This window comes from Cottoperca gobio, chromosome 4 (genome assembly GCF_900634415.1).
Source record: "Cottoperca gobio chromosome 4, fCotGob3.1, whole genome shotgun sequence".
Taxonomy (NCBI): Eukaryota; Metazoa; Chordata; class Actinopteri; order Perciformes; family Bovichtidae; genus Cottoperca; species Cottoperca gobio.
Genome location: NC_041358.1, coordinates 5,093,867 through 5,109,405, shown reverse-complemented (window position 1 = coordinate 5,109,405; position 15,539 = coordinate 5,093,867). Strand labels below are relative to the sequence as shown.

General features: G+C 38.4%; 1 protein-coding gene across 1 annotated transcript; it reads right to left on the bottom strand.

The window, feature by feature from the left end:
* Window positions 1–1,642: 1,642 nt before the first annotated feature.
* Window positions 1,643–15,010, bottom strand: LOC115007551 (tetratricopeptide repeat protein 39C-like). The gene is made up of 14 exons (XM_029430482.1): window positions 14,430–15,010; window positions 13,476–13,524; window positions 11,689–11,817; window positions 11,065–11,179; window positions 8,746–9,106; window positions 7,415–7,583; window positions 6,237–6,330; window positions 6,030–6,137; window positions 5,834–5,943; window positions 5,610–5,733; window positions 5,412–5,509; window positions 5,216–5,320; window positions 4,013–4,051; window positions 1,643–3,874 (listed from the first exon to the last, which is right to left on the bottom strand). Exons 1-14 carry the CDS (start codon window positions 14,573–14,575, stop codon window positions 3,785–3,787), a joined length of 1,737 nt encoding a protein of 578 aa, XP_029286342.1. The 5' UTR covers window positions 14,576–15,010; the 3' UTR covers window positions 1,643–3,784.
* Between the last annotated feature and the right edge of the window lie 529 nt (window positions 15,011–15,539).

Below are 15,539 nucleotides of genomic sequence, written 5' to 3'. Positions count from 1 at the left end.
GACGAACTGACCAGCAACACTGGGAAAGACAGGGATATATACACACAGACACTAAACGAGGGGAACGAGACACAGCTGGGGAGAGAAGCTAAAACACAAGGGCAAGGTGGAGGAACAAATCAACAATCACAGAGGGAAAACACACAGACAGGAAGTACAACTAGACATGACATAAGGGCGAGTGAACACTTCAAAATAAAACAGGATATACAAAAATCACGATTATGACATGGAAACGTTTCTAAGAATAAAATGATGAATATTCCTACAAATAAAAAACGACAAATAAGAAATCTAAATCAGAGTAATCGTAACCAGTGGATAGATAATGACACAGACATTTTTCAATTTGCATATCTAACTAACTGGTATTTTCAATGGTGGAAGAGTTACTCAGATTTTTTACCTCAGGCAAAGTAGCAATACCACAGTGTAGTAATAGTAAATAAAGAACATAAGCATTAGGAAACGCTAACTATACACGTAACAATCATACTTTCCTTGTAAAGTATGGTATAGTTTATTTTCTCTTTTACTGTAAATCCTTGAATTTTGGTATTTGCTCATTTATTTACTTGGTAATTAATTAATTTTTACTTATTTTCAATATCGGTATTGTTATCTTTTCTCTTTGTTATTCTTTATTTATGTTTTATCTTTATTTTATTTTAAAAAAATGTTTTATTATTATTATTATTATTATTTGTCTTTATTTAAGTATTTTTCTTTAAATAAATAGCTATTATTAATTCTCTCCTGTACTTTCTTTCTGTATAGAGGTATCTTTCTACACCTATCTACATCTACCTGTCTGGAATAGGTCATTGAAAATGTTAAGTCTGAACTGCTGATCCTTTAATGTCCTGAACATTTCAATAAACAAAACAGTGAAAAAAGTAAAAAGTCAAAATTAATATAATTTAAATTATTAATCTGTCTGAAAGTGCCTCGTAACTAAAGAAGTCTAATTAATGTAGTGGAGTAAATTGTACAATATTTCTCTCAGAAATATAATGGAGTAGGAAGTGGAATAAAATGGAAATACTCAAGTAAAGCACAAATACTTAAGTTCAGTACTTGAATGTACTTACTTTCTACCACTGGGTATTGTGACCTAGCTCATGATTTTTGTGGAGTCTGTGCTGCTGTCATCAGAATCAAAGTGTGGGATGTTGCCTGTGAGATAAGCTCCCCCTGCTGGAATTTTAAGAAACGGACACTGTAGATTAATACATTAAAAACAATGTATAACAACCTTAAACCACAATTGAAAAGTGACATTAAACCTCTGCCTGACTCATCAGCTCAGAGCATTTGCTTTACTTTCATGTCAAAAGAATTTGGTGGGTTTCTACTTGCAACTCTTCCAGATTTGTTTGGCACATTAACTCCTGTCAGTGGCGTTCTCCTCTGCTGTCTCACAGTAGCTCCAGGGAAAATATGTTACATTAGTTTGTTTATTGGACAAAATCCAAAGTGGCAGAAACTAGAAAATGATCCGCATATTCATAATTCATATTCATAGTCCGCCCATAGGTCTTCTACATATTTGTTTTACCCTGTGAATTCCTGAACAACATTTTACAAGTACAATTTCAACAGAAAAGCACTCAGAAGCGAAGAAAGACGGCACATATTTGTCTAGATTAATGGAGAACAGTTTATTGTAGAGTTCAGTGACACATTGGAACACCATCATCCTGACATGTAACCTCAATTTCAACAAAATCTCATGACAAAAGGAAAAGATATTTCAGTGACAGAAGTATTTGGTACAGCAGGTAGGTTACCGACATTTCACCGTTACGTTACTTGCACCGCACTGCCCACTTGCAGTGGTCACCAGGACATTTACCACAGTTTACATCCATCACAGCCACAGGGGATGACTGGCTTTGTATAAAGCCAGCTTGGCGTGAGCAAAACAAATGTCCACAACCTTGAACATGGGATGAAAAACGCAGATAGTCACTGTTGAAAGCATCTGTAAATGACTGTAAGATCCTTTTGCTTATATTGCTTGCATGACAAATATGAGTGCTCATTAATAAAAGGTAATACCCTGCACATGATTCATATGTACAGTGTTAAACTGTGTTGAGAAAGGTTGTTAAAATCACTCTTATCACGGAAATATTATTCTTTGTCCAATTCAACACTGCAGTCTCTCCTGTTGGCCATCGCAGGATCTCAAACTAAAATGGCATACTGTAAATAACACTTGCAAAAGTACAACTTCTGTTATGTAATAAATAAACTTGTCACTATTATGGACTAATTCAAAAGCTTGTTTCACTAAAACACTATTAAAATAAGTCACTAGTAATATAAGTTAATTAGGCTGACATTTAACAGCACCTCTAAATGTTAACATTACAGTCCAGAGTGTACTGTATTATAATACCTTATATATGTATTTGCAGGGATGGACATCTGGGTACATTTGACTTCAGTACAGTCACTGTTACCCTGCCATACCGTGCATAGTGCACAGGATCAATGCCCGCTGTTTTCACATGAAAAACATCATGAGGGCATTGTGAAGTGTTGTGATTTCTCAATTACTATAAATGTATGACGTCTAACTACTTGAATGGTAGGAATTTTAGGTGACTAGTGACATTTCTTTGACATTATATAGCTATTCCCATGGTCACTAATTTAACTTTAAGTTTGTCATTTTATTTCCATTGCAAAATGTAAGTGGCCCCTTTGTGATGCGACTCAAAGCCCATTTGCAATTTGACAAGCAGATTTTAATTAGGAAAAGCACTACTTTTAAAAGCAGTAATTGATAAACAAGTATCAACCCATGGAGTATGGAGTCCTTTATATGACTGTATAAAATCACATTTTAAATTTGACTATTTCTTCTCTTGTCTTTTTCATGATATGTGATTCTTTAAGTAATATGCTCAAATGTCGTCTGAATGTTTTTAAAGAATGTGAAAAACACTAATACCGGTATATTTATCATTGTAAAGTTACTATTAAGGGAAATATGATGTCATTAAAACGTTACTTGTATGTGCTGAATTGCTCACTATAGGGAGGGGGAGGCATTACTAAAATCCTCCAAGTACACACGTTAATGAGGAAAATTGTTACTAGCCAGCTAATACATTTGGGCGCGGAAAACACTTAAAGAAACAGTTAGAAATTTGGGGAAATGTGCTTGTTTGTGGTTTCCCCAGTACCAATGATTGATATCAATTTCATCTCTGTGCATCCTGTTCAGATATAGGCATGGGGCAGGAACCAAGGGGAAACAGCTAGCTAAGTAGCTCGGACAAATTGAATTGGGATGGTGTGCTTATAACGGTCAAAAAGTTCAGTGAAGAACACTGGACATTTCTCATCCTCGATGGTCACCATCTTGGCTACATGGCAGAAGGCAGTCCTATCGCATTAGTGGGCTTGAACTGCAATAACGATAGCCAAGTACGGATGTATTGGTGACGAGCTTGCTGTCTAACAAGACAAGTCTGTACTTGTATCATAGCTTTAGAGATTTTAGGCTTTTGGTTTGCGAGCCATAGCTAGGCTAGTCATTTCAATCCCATCACTATACATAGATTATTTCTGTACTAAATGCACAGAGATGAAACTTCATAAGAATCTGACTGGTTAAGATGACAAATAAGTGTATTTCCCCAAATCCTTTAAGAATTAAAAACACAAGAGTATGTTCACTGGGATGTCATACAGTTATTTTGAATGGCTTAAAACTTGGTGTAAACAGCCATGAGCATAGCTTTAGCCGTTGCAGCTTCCCTTCCTGGAGTCACTGAGGCACTACTTCCTTCAAAGTAGCCAGGGCTGCATGGATGCGGACATGAAGCCTGTTCTCAAAGTCGTAGCCTGTAAAATCCTCCTAAAATATAGATAGATGGATAGATAGATACAAATGTGATCAGTCTCCTCACTTGTAACATGTAATATATTTCTAACAATATCTGGGAAATTAAAATGAATAATTCTAATTTAGATGATTGTTATGTAAATATTTTACCTTGGCTTGAAGTAGCAATGATCTCCCCTTTCCCACAGTCTGGATTGTAATATAAAAAACACCAGGTTATAACTGAGCATGTGGTACAATCAGTACAATCCAAATAAAAATCTGAATTACCGTATTTTCCGCACTATAAGGCGCACTTAAAAGCCTTTAATTTTCTCAAAAAGCGACAGTGCGCCTTATAATCCGGAGCGCTTTATATATGGATTAATTCTGGTTGTGTTTACTGATCTCGAAGCGATTTTGTGTGGTACACGGCGCTCTGTCAAAATGTTTTAGTACGACTTTTGTAAACTACAAAGCCGCACTGTGCTGCCTATTTCTATGTTTATAGAGTTGGGACATGTTTTTTGACTCAGAGTGAGCGCTCCTTGGTTTGTTGGTTTGCTGGGGGCGTGTCAGAGTGAGCGCTTCTGCTTTGCGAGGATCTTTGTTTACGGAGCTGCGAGATCAACACGTGGAGCAGAGACGCTAAAAAACTGTGTTTGTGTCTGTGATGCTTGAGCCTTGGAAACTATTTGTCTTTTTACGAAGTAAAATAAGAACAGTAAAGTCAAGAAAGCAAACCTTGCATCTTTATTGGAGGACTTTTGCATGTTAGCTAACTGTCTAGCTACGCATAGGGATACGCGCTGTACTTGCATAACACGCACCGCTTGCAGCATTACGGCTACCGTAGTCAGGAGCGTCGCGGAGTAATACATACTGTGCTTCACCATAATATTACAGTGTGTGTGTATAAGGACCCCAAAATGGCACCTGTCAAGAGACACGCTTACGACGCGGACTTCAAACTCAAGGCTATCAGTTACGCAGTAGAACATGGGAATAGAGAGAATTCAACATTAATGAATCAATGGTACGGAAGTGGAGGAAGCAAGAAGACGACGTTTGATTTGGCGGTATCAGACTGTTTTTTTTACGTGTTACAACTGAACAAGGTTGGGAGTTATTGTGAATACGCTCATTAACGTTTGAACAATGTTGAGTTATTGTGAACACGTTTAATAAAGTTTGACTGACTGACTTATCTGACTGTTTTGTTTCGCTTAATGCGCCTTATAGTCCGGTGCGCTTTATATATGAAAACAGATCGAAAATAGACCATTCATTGACAGTGCGCCTTATAATCCAGTGCGCTCTATAGTGCGGAAAATACGGTAATAAAAATCTGAATGCTGTGTGCAGCAGACTGACCTCCTGTTTTGCAAGGAGTATACAACCGAGCTCATATACGGCGTACGGCTGAACATACGAGTTGATCTGTCGTCCGTACTCATCCCGAGCAGCCAGCTGGAATGACTGGATCACAGATATAAGGGATAGGAGAGCCAGGTGAGAAACATTTAAAGTGTAGATTAACTATCATTCAGTGCTAAATGTAGACTGATACCTGAACGGCATCCCTCATATTTCCATGACATTTGTGAACGGCACCAAGAAGGAGGTGTTTCAGGCCTCTGCACGAAGCCTCATCTAAACTCTGCAACACTGAACAGACATAAAGAGGAATTTATCACACAAGGGTAAAATACAATTCTTAGCAATCCGGCTGCAGCTACCTTATGTTGCTATGGATCATGGAGGTTACCCTGATTCATTATCTGCAGTTTAGATGAGGAGCAGTTTGGAAGCGCTTTCCACAGATACAGCACTTCAATTACACCGAGGATGCATAGCTCTCTGGTGGGCGAGATCTTTCTCAATCTCTCAGCCTGCAGGCAGGGATCAGACAGAGAAGCAACACTTTTGTGATATACTTGTGATGACTTTGGAAAGAGAGAAAATAAGGACTTAATCTGCAGCAAAACCCACCCTTTTGACAGCAAACTGTTCTATCTGATTATTTTTTCTCTTGAACAGCTTCTGCACATCTTTGAAAACTCCACTTGCTCCATCCAGGTCACCCGAAGCACCCTGACACACTGGAAAAACACAAAGAAGATGGTATAAAATACAGAGTATACACATCCCAGCAGTGTAAGCATATGTTAGTGTGTGACAGGCTTACCTCCGGTCAAGTAGGCATAGTAGCACTGCGACCAACGTGACTCATTCTTCAGCCTTTCAAACGCCCTGTATGCATCTTCAAAATTCATCTCTATCATGCTACACCAACCTGAAACAAAAACAAGCACACAGAGTAAAATGAATCCCTTGCTGTGATCTACGGCAAGTGGCCAGTATGTCACAACTAACCTGATGAACAAACACGTACCAATCTCATAGAGACACACATGCTGGATCTCTCTTTGGTCTGATGCAAGCTCTAATGCATCATGGAAACAGGCCAAAGCACTGTTGATATGGCACTGGGGACAGAGGAGAGAGCACACACACCAACAGTAGTTATGTTAGACACACTACATGCATGTATTGAATGAGAGAGTTAGAATATTAGAAGGTGGATTAGATGTTGGTGAGTCAATGAATGATCTGACATGCATATGTAATATATATGCTTGAACAGAGACTGCTATGGAAACCCTAAGAGGCAAGTGAGAGAAAAATAATCTAGTGATCCATCATCTAAGTCTGATATAAAGTGTTTTCTCTCCTGTTTTTGAATCAATACCAGATGAAAAAAAGGTTTTGTAATTGTTTTAAGTTTCTGTGAAAAACAAAAGTGATTGTCAAATAAATATGACTAAAAGCATTCATGTTCTCTTCCAGGTGAGTGTCTCCATGCACTCTAACCACAAGGTAGGACTAGAAGTGGGAGATTGGCCAATTAAAATTAAATTTCTAGCCAAAAGAAAGACAAGACAGTAACGTTATATATTGTGCTAACACACAATATATGTACCTTGTGTTAGGACGTCATGAAGAAATGAAAAGTCACGTGGAAGAAAACACAAATGCTTTCAGTTCTGTTTAAAGCATGGGGTCGGAGTCACACTGTACGTCAACCATTGGCTTTTGTCGATCACTATCTTGGATTTTGCAACCAAGAAATGACACAAGAGTGGAGTTAAGAACAACAGGACCAGAGGAGTCCCCTGCTGGCCATTAGAGAGAATGCAAGTTTAAGGCACTTCCAGATTGGCTTTACTTTTCAGAACCGGAGGATCTCACTTGGTAATGGTACACTTCAGCCTCTTGTGGTCGAAATGATTATTACAACAACAAACACAAAAAATCCCCTGCCAAAACTGTTTTTTAGCACCTGTTTTCACAGATGAAAAAAAGCAAGTCATGTTTTTCACATGTTAAATCATAAACACAGAAGAAAAAAACAACTTATATCAGACTTAGAAAATGGATCACCCTGCCTATCAGGGCTTTTTCAGAGAAAAAAGGTTTGTCTACTGTATATTTACCATCTAATGTCTTCATCCAGCATTACAAACACAAACAAACCACTTATAGCTTCAAGCTTGAGCCAGCTACACATACCTCTAGCCTGTGAACTCGTCCTTTAAAGAACATGAAGAGAGACGAGTTGGGGTAAACCACCGACTTTCTCTGCAGAATAGCTTTCGCTTCCAGCAGCCCCTCATGTGTATCAGAGCCATCCAGAGCAAAGAAAGGAAGCACTACTGTGTGGTACCACAAGAGGGCCAACCTGAGCAACACATCAGGAGAAGCACCTCAGTCACTCTGAAGCTCATCAGAATCTGTATTACACTGAATAATTATGAAAGGTAAATATGCAGCTGTAATTATAACAGAGCAGTTCACTCTTATGCTGTGTACATTAATATTAGTATATAATATATTTCAATGAAGGTAGGTACTGTATGTGTTTCACATTTAAAAAGGGCATGCTGGTTCACATAGTAATGTGTGACTTTTACAGTTTGCAAGATCAGGGCAAAAACCTTAAAAGTTCATCCCTGACCTTGGAAACAGCAGTTGATGGCAGGTTTAAGGTCACACATTAGTAAGTGAACCATGTCCATGCCCTTTTCACATGTGAAACACAGACATACCTTGATAGAAATATATTCCATATTTACATTAGCATATACAGCAACAGTGAAATCAAAAGGTTACCAGAAATGCTCTGCAGAGGGTTACAATTAGGGGGGCCAGGATCAGCATAAATCATTGGATTGAAAAGAATATTCCTAGTATACAAATTAGTATGTCTAATTTTAGTGATGTTCTTTTAAATATTTTAATGGGCTACTAGAACGCATCTATTCAACATTGAGAACCACAGACATAATTCATACTCAAAGTTCCCAGGATCTAGTGTTAAGGGTTCTTTATTTTCACCAATTATTGAACCTGCATTAATTTATGCAGAGTTGGTTGATAATTATCTACGGGCATTAGAAAATGCCTGAATTGCATATTTTTGTAAGTAATCAACTGGAGAAGTTTCATTGTGATATATTTTACTTACATGTTTTTACCTATTCACCTGTAGTGTCTTTTGGGTTGTCCAGTTTCATTTCTATCTACATATTGAAGGTATTTACGGAGGTGTTTGTTCATATAGCATTCATAGCCTGATTTATATCACATTTTATTCATAAAAACATGGCAAAAAATGTCAACAAAATGAAACAAGAATTTTGAACCTGGCTTCTTCCAATGTTCAGATTTATGTTCCGTAAATGTATGCAAATTAGCACATATGTAATAAGAGAATGCCTCATTTGCATATTTAGACATAACATTTCAGAAAACTTGTAAAACAAAGCAATTCGACACATCAGATGCTATCTGTCTCTCTGTAAAATAAAAAAATAAAAAAGATACAATGGGAGCCTACTCACGTAGCTAGCGGTGCCTTCATGTCCTTGCTCTCACTTGCATACATAAGGGAGGACAGGCCCTGGTGACGGTCACCAGGGAAACCCAGCAGGTTGATGATCTTGAGCAGGTGTGGCGGTACCATGGAGATGCAGAGGTGGAAGAGGCCGTAGCCAAAGCTGACGGAGCCCTTGAGCCGGTCCAGGGCCTCGGCCGTCACGCAGTTCTCCACAGGTGCGTTGTGGTTGGCGTTGTCCGTGGAGAGGGACTCCTGTTGGACGCAGGACCGCTGCTGACAGCCCTCCTGCAGCTGGCTGATATCACTGTGGCACTTGTTGTACATTTTCCACGCCTTACGAAGAATCCAGCCTCCTTTGATATAAGCTGTTAGTGGAACCAAGAAACAAGTAACTTTAGAATAAATGACGTTTTCTTCATCCCTCAGGATGAATTCTAATAATTTTGGTGATCCCTTTCATCAGTGCTGATTAGCAAATGATAGCATGCTAACTGTTGGTGGAAAAGAACATATACTTATGTACCGTATTTACATTACAGTTTCGTCACTTGATTCATTCAACCTGCCACATTTATAATTTTTTTTTACTATTTAACCAAAGGAAAATAATTAAATAATTAAACAAGAGTGAGAGAAATACTGACGTCACTAAAATTATTTGACAACTTTAGTTACTTTACAAATGAAGAATTTACATATAGACATACAGAGCTTATAAAATATGATGTTTTGTATACTTCCTAACAGTATGTACAAGTACAGCTGAAAGAATTAGCCGATCAGTCGATTACTCAATTGACAGAAATGAATTGGCAACTGTTCTGATCATTTCAGTGATTTTCATTCAAAAACATATCATACTTGCTGCTTTTCATTTGTAGTAGTTCAATTTATTTTCATTAATTTGGAATTTTGGACCATTGGCTGGGCAATTGTGAAATGAAATAATATTTACAAACCAAACAATCAATTGATGTATCCATAATAGAAATAATCATTATTTAATAGTTCAGACTCACCAAAGTCTCACAATAACACAAATTAACTAATTGATCGATGCATTGGTAAACCAGCCACAGGTAAAATGATTATTTTTGGCGAAGGAGTCTGGTGGCTTTGAAGAGAGCAGAGATAACGACTGAAAGTGCTGTCAGGCGGCAAGGTAAAGAGGTGAAAATATTCTAAATATAGCTACACAAACTGGAACAGATTGATTGAACCCTCAGTATTGAACAGTATTTACTGGAAATTCAGGGTACAAATAAGGGGATATTCAACTATAGCATCTTAGCTTTGATGACAGAGGACAATAACTATTATGTGAACGAAAAGTAGGACCGAGAGCTACAACAGGAAATAAGCGAGAACGTTTGGTTAAAGATCTGTGCTCAGCACAATACTATGACTAACACCAATTTGTGAAGAGAACTTTAATGGAATTTAACAGATTTTTCAGAACACCACAAATTGTGGTAAAGATGAATCAAAACCAATCAAGTAGACGTAGGAGGGGATGTGGAGGCACCATGGCTAATCATTTGAATATATTTTGGCAATGCCCATTGTTTTCTTTAAGATTTATTATATGTAATAAAGTATTAGATGTTGCTGATAGCAATTCTGGATGTTATTATTATTAATGGTAGAATATTACAATAAGATTAAAAAGGATTCCCCCACTATGTCTAATAATGTTTATACATTGGAACATGTAAGACTACAGAGGGATGTTTTCATAGAACGATGGACATCGTTATTAGAGGTAATGGGGGAACATTGGGATTTATAAATGAAGGATCCTCTGTGTAGAAAGGAACTGGGCTGCACGTGATACCCTGACATACTCTGATATGAATTCTTTAAAGTGTGGTTATTATTGTTATTTCAATTTGTTTAGATTTATTTTCATACATACTTTCGTGTTGAATTGTTTGGATGTATGAGACCTTATAAGTATTGTTACGCCTTGTAAAGAAAACTGTCAACCTATGTAGAATTACTACTTGATATTAAAGGCGACGTGCAAAAAAACCATTGAAAGTTTGAAAAGCATATATAGTATACACTTAAACTGATATTTTTTAGGTGGGCCTTCTTTTTTTAGCTGGCTAAAATATGTTTTAATGCTGCCCCCATCAACAGCATTACATTACTTAGCTTCCGTGCTGGTGCTCATGTCTGTTTCTCCAAATTTGGGGTGTGCAAAACACCATCTACTGTAGGTAATACACTCTAATGGATATGTACCTCATAAAACCCCACAGAAAATCCTAACTATCCCTTTAAGGTCATACTCTTTGGCTTGTGGGTTCGATTTAGTTACCTGAAAGTTCCTGCTTGACGAAGGAGAGCACGGCGAGGTACACCTGACAGTCAGCAACAATAATCTGTCTCTGTAGGCGATCCACGACCACAACGCCTGACCTCTGGGAGTCCATCTGTAACACACACACACACACACACACACACACACACCCACACACACACACACACACACACACACACACACACACACACACACACACACACACGCACACATCCAATATGCAGTAACTGCCCACAACCTTCCACTTTACCCAGAGGCTGGCAGCCAGAGTTTCCTGAATGACCCGGAGCTGCTAGTCAGCCCCCACACTCCTCACTCACAGAAGCACTAATTAAATCTGTGAGTGGGTTTAGCATGATCTCACTGCTGCCTGCATCATTAGGCATGATGCAGGGGATATAAACATCGTTATCTGAACAGCAACCTGCTCTGGCAGCGATTTTAGAAGACATGATGGAATCCTGTTTGTTCACACAAACTATGTGAAAAATCTAAACGTGTGTCCTTGCTGCTCAACTTTGATAGTAGCACTATTATCAGACTTTAGTATTAAGGCGTCTTATTGCCATGCAACAGTCCATATATTATACATTTTTGGAATTGTCTATATTTTGTACTCACACTCTTTTTAATCTTGTTTCTGATTGTCTCTATGACTCCGGTGCTGTCGTTCTCACACAGCTTCTCAGTGGTCTTCAGGTCGTCACAGGCCGTCTGCATCTTCTCCTCTTCAAATGTCATCATGGCGTTCTGCAACGCAATGCAAAAGTGTTTTGTTCTAATATATCTTAAAAAAGCATAAATGTTTTTCAATATTATTCTAATAAGGGCTGGGAGATAATTCAATATGATAAATGTATTATCTTTCAATGAAATCATCGACATATCATGATGCACAATTGATAATAACAACACACACTAAATAAAATTTCTCAAAAAATCTGATGTGAAATATTTTGAGGGAGCATAATTTCAAGATTGCAGTTTTGCCTTTACAACACATTTTACGTTACCACTCAGTTCAAAGCAATTACTGGATAACTGGACTCCAACTGGCAACCTTTCATCACAAGTTTCTCCAACCTTTACGCTCCATTATCCCAGAATACAACAGTGCATACAGCTCAGGACAGGGTTCTCATAATGGTGGAAAATAATGTGTAAAGGTCCATTTGGGACACAAATGTTGGTTGTGAGTAGTGTTTTTATTCATTCCTTCATTCAGCTTTATTGTTCAACTCCTGCGTGCCAAGACGTCTGCTAATGGGAATTCCAGAGTATAGTTAAATCCAACTATTGTCATAATCTGATTACTCTGTAAATCCTCAGTATTTTTCATTTGTCAGGTATTTAATTAACACAGGAGTATACAACACATAACACAGGAGTGTGCAGGAATGCTATATATATATATATATATATATATATATATATATATATATATATATATGTCAGGATAGAAGATGTTGGCCATATCGCCCAGCCTTGATTCTAATATCAAATCGTCTTGTTTTACAGAGCAGACCTTTGCTTGAGCTGGCTTACAGACAGAAACATCTTGTAATAGGAGGGGAGGAAGGGTCATGTAATGCTCTTGAAAAGGACAAAGGGATCTTTCAGCATAACAATGAATGGAGGAACATGTCGACATCTGTACAGCTGTGTGTTTGGAGTTGGAAAGATGCTACAAAGAATCAGAACATCTTTGCTCTAACTGCGCTCAAACATCTTAAGATCACCTTGAATGAGTGACGAAATAAATACCTACATGAAATGCAAAATGTAGTGATATTTGAGTGGCATTCAGAGATGAGTTTTGTGGTTTCACATTTTGATATGTTCTTATTTTCTTGTATAACTGAGGCGTTATCAACATTTATGCTGCATTAAACTAACTATCCCTGTGCATGTGCATGATGGTCAGAGGTCACACCCACACTGCCTTCAGAGGATGACATCATCGCTGGCTTGATGGTGTGTGTGTCGTCCTGAGGTGACAGGGTATGTGTGTGTGTGTGTGTGTGTGTGTGTGTGTGTGTGTGTGTGTGTGTGTGTGTGTGTGTGTGTGTGTGTGTGTTTGAATTCTCCCTCTCTCATCAGTGATGGATGCAGTGTAACAGTAATGTGCTTCTCTGCAAGAGCAATGCTGCTCTTGAGAGGAAGACGCATCCATTATGTTAGTGGTTGGAAAAGCAATGGAGAGGATGTCAGCGGTGACCATGATAGCAACCAATTTGACTGATTGGGTTATTTCAGGTGATACTGGGTGCTTCTCCTCATGAACTGTGATGGTATGGGCTTGAATCTACGTCTTATATTAATACCTGGTTTGCTTTTTCTTAACACTCACTGCTGATTCCTCTGGTATTTTATTTGATAATTTTATCACCAGCTGAGAGGAAACTCACCAGGAAACTGACGAAACTGGCCCCGAAGCTCATCAGTGGGCTCTGGCTCCTTCACAGAGAATAGAAAGGAGAAATATGTAGAGACCAAAGAAGGAAACAGAAACAAACCAAATTGAAAATTCTGTTGAAAATTGTAATTATATCAAAGTCTCAATCATTGTCTTCCTATGGCTGTGGCACAAAGAGAATAACTTGTATGCATTACTAAAAGAAACCATGGAAGGTTACTTTCCCAGCAGGCACAGGCAGTGAATAAGTGTATATTACACGCTCTGGTCATCACAGGTGCATAGATGTTAATAGTACCATGGCTGGCCTCCATGATGAACATGTCATCTCTGGAATGGGGTCTGTGGCACTATGTTTTTGTTTTTTGTTTTACAAAAGGCTTCATAGATCAACTAATAATATTTAAATTCTAAATCTAAAATGGTTAATAGTTTACTTTTGAATCTAACAAATCTATAACTGTTAGAATCTGCGAATATTTGTAATATATGTAGTACATACATACAATACATACTAATATCTTTCTAAAACATTTCTCTTGACTACAGAAGTGTAGAATATAGGTTACATGAAATTATTCCAAGGGACATACATGAGGGTTCCCCGGTATATTGTCTATACAAGGGGGTGTCTGGCTGAAAAACAATTGAGAACCTCTGGACCACGATATGATAACGGTAAGACAAACACCTGGAGGCCATAGACCTCACTCACTGATGAACAGGCTTTAACAGGCATTTGGAACCTAATAATTAAGTCATTTATTTTAATTATGCTAGTATATATGGGGAGCAATGTTTTCACTAGTTGTATAGTTGTACATGCAGGGTTCTGAATTCACTTTGATGTTTTAGCCACTTGTGACATTTATCTTGGAGTAATAAATCATTAAACATGCAACATACTGCAACACATTATCATGGCGATGAAGCATAAAACAATCACCTGTATCTCCTGAAAAGCTCGTCGCTCTCTTTGAAGCCGTTGTTGAGCAGCATGTTAATACCTTGCAGGGCCATCTCAGCATCATCTATGTACTCTGCCTTCTCCTCTACCTGCTGCTGCTGCTGGGACTGCTCGGGACCCGCCATTGTTTATACCACAGCGCAGAGGCCGTTGGATTAAACCAGTGCAAAATTGATGGAGAAGAACAAAATATGAACCTGTTTCTTCACTAAAACAAACCCGCATTGGTTTATTTCTACTGCTATAGGAGACACATTTAAACAGAGACTCGCATCTGGTCGGCTGAAAAAGAAAGAAGCTTCCGCAGGCTCCAGACGTCTGTGCACCTCAGAGATAGGCCACCGATGCCCAGATGGGCTCACTCACACTGCACTCCAGCGATTTACACTTAACATTGTTCTTTCCGACGGCAGTCGATCAGTCATAAGTCACCGCGCCGTTATTTGTCACTAAAACAGCCATCCGTCAGTTTTCCCCTCGGCTTCTCTCCGCCGTGCAGCAGCATTACATAACGAGGATCCAGGCTGAAGTGCTGCTCTGCCACTCCAACGTAATGTAGCTACTCGTCAAACGGCGTGGCGTCATAACGCACAGCACATCTTCGGGAGGAGGATGGAGATGCAGGGATGGAGCCCGCTGAGGAGGAGCTGCATCACAGCTGCATCACAGCTGGCATTATTTGAAAATAAACAAAATGGAAATGATTCATCACGTTAATATATCACTATGATGTCATCACATTCCAATGATGACATCATAGTGACGTATTAAAGGCAATTATTAGGGGAAATTTGATCCAATCATTTTAAACGTCACTATGACATCATTGACCCCAAATTAAAAAGTTTATATATGCAGGTTTCAGTTTAATTTCAAACAGGCATTCACAATGGAGGCGTTCAAGGAGACTGACCACAATGCAGTGACTATGAATTAACTAAAGGATTAACTAGAGAGGGTGAAAAGTAATGAAAACCAACTAATGGACCAAATCAAAGAGCTTAATATAGAGGGATTAATTAAAGAACTACACAAGAGCAAGAAAAAAATAGAAGAACAGAGCATTCTGTTAAAAAAGAAGGACAAAAT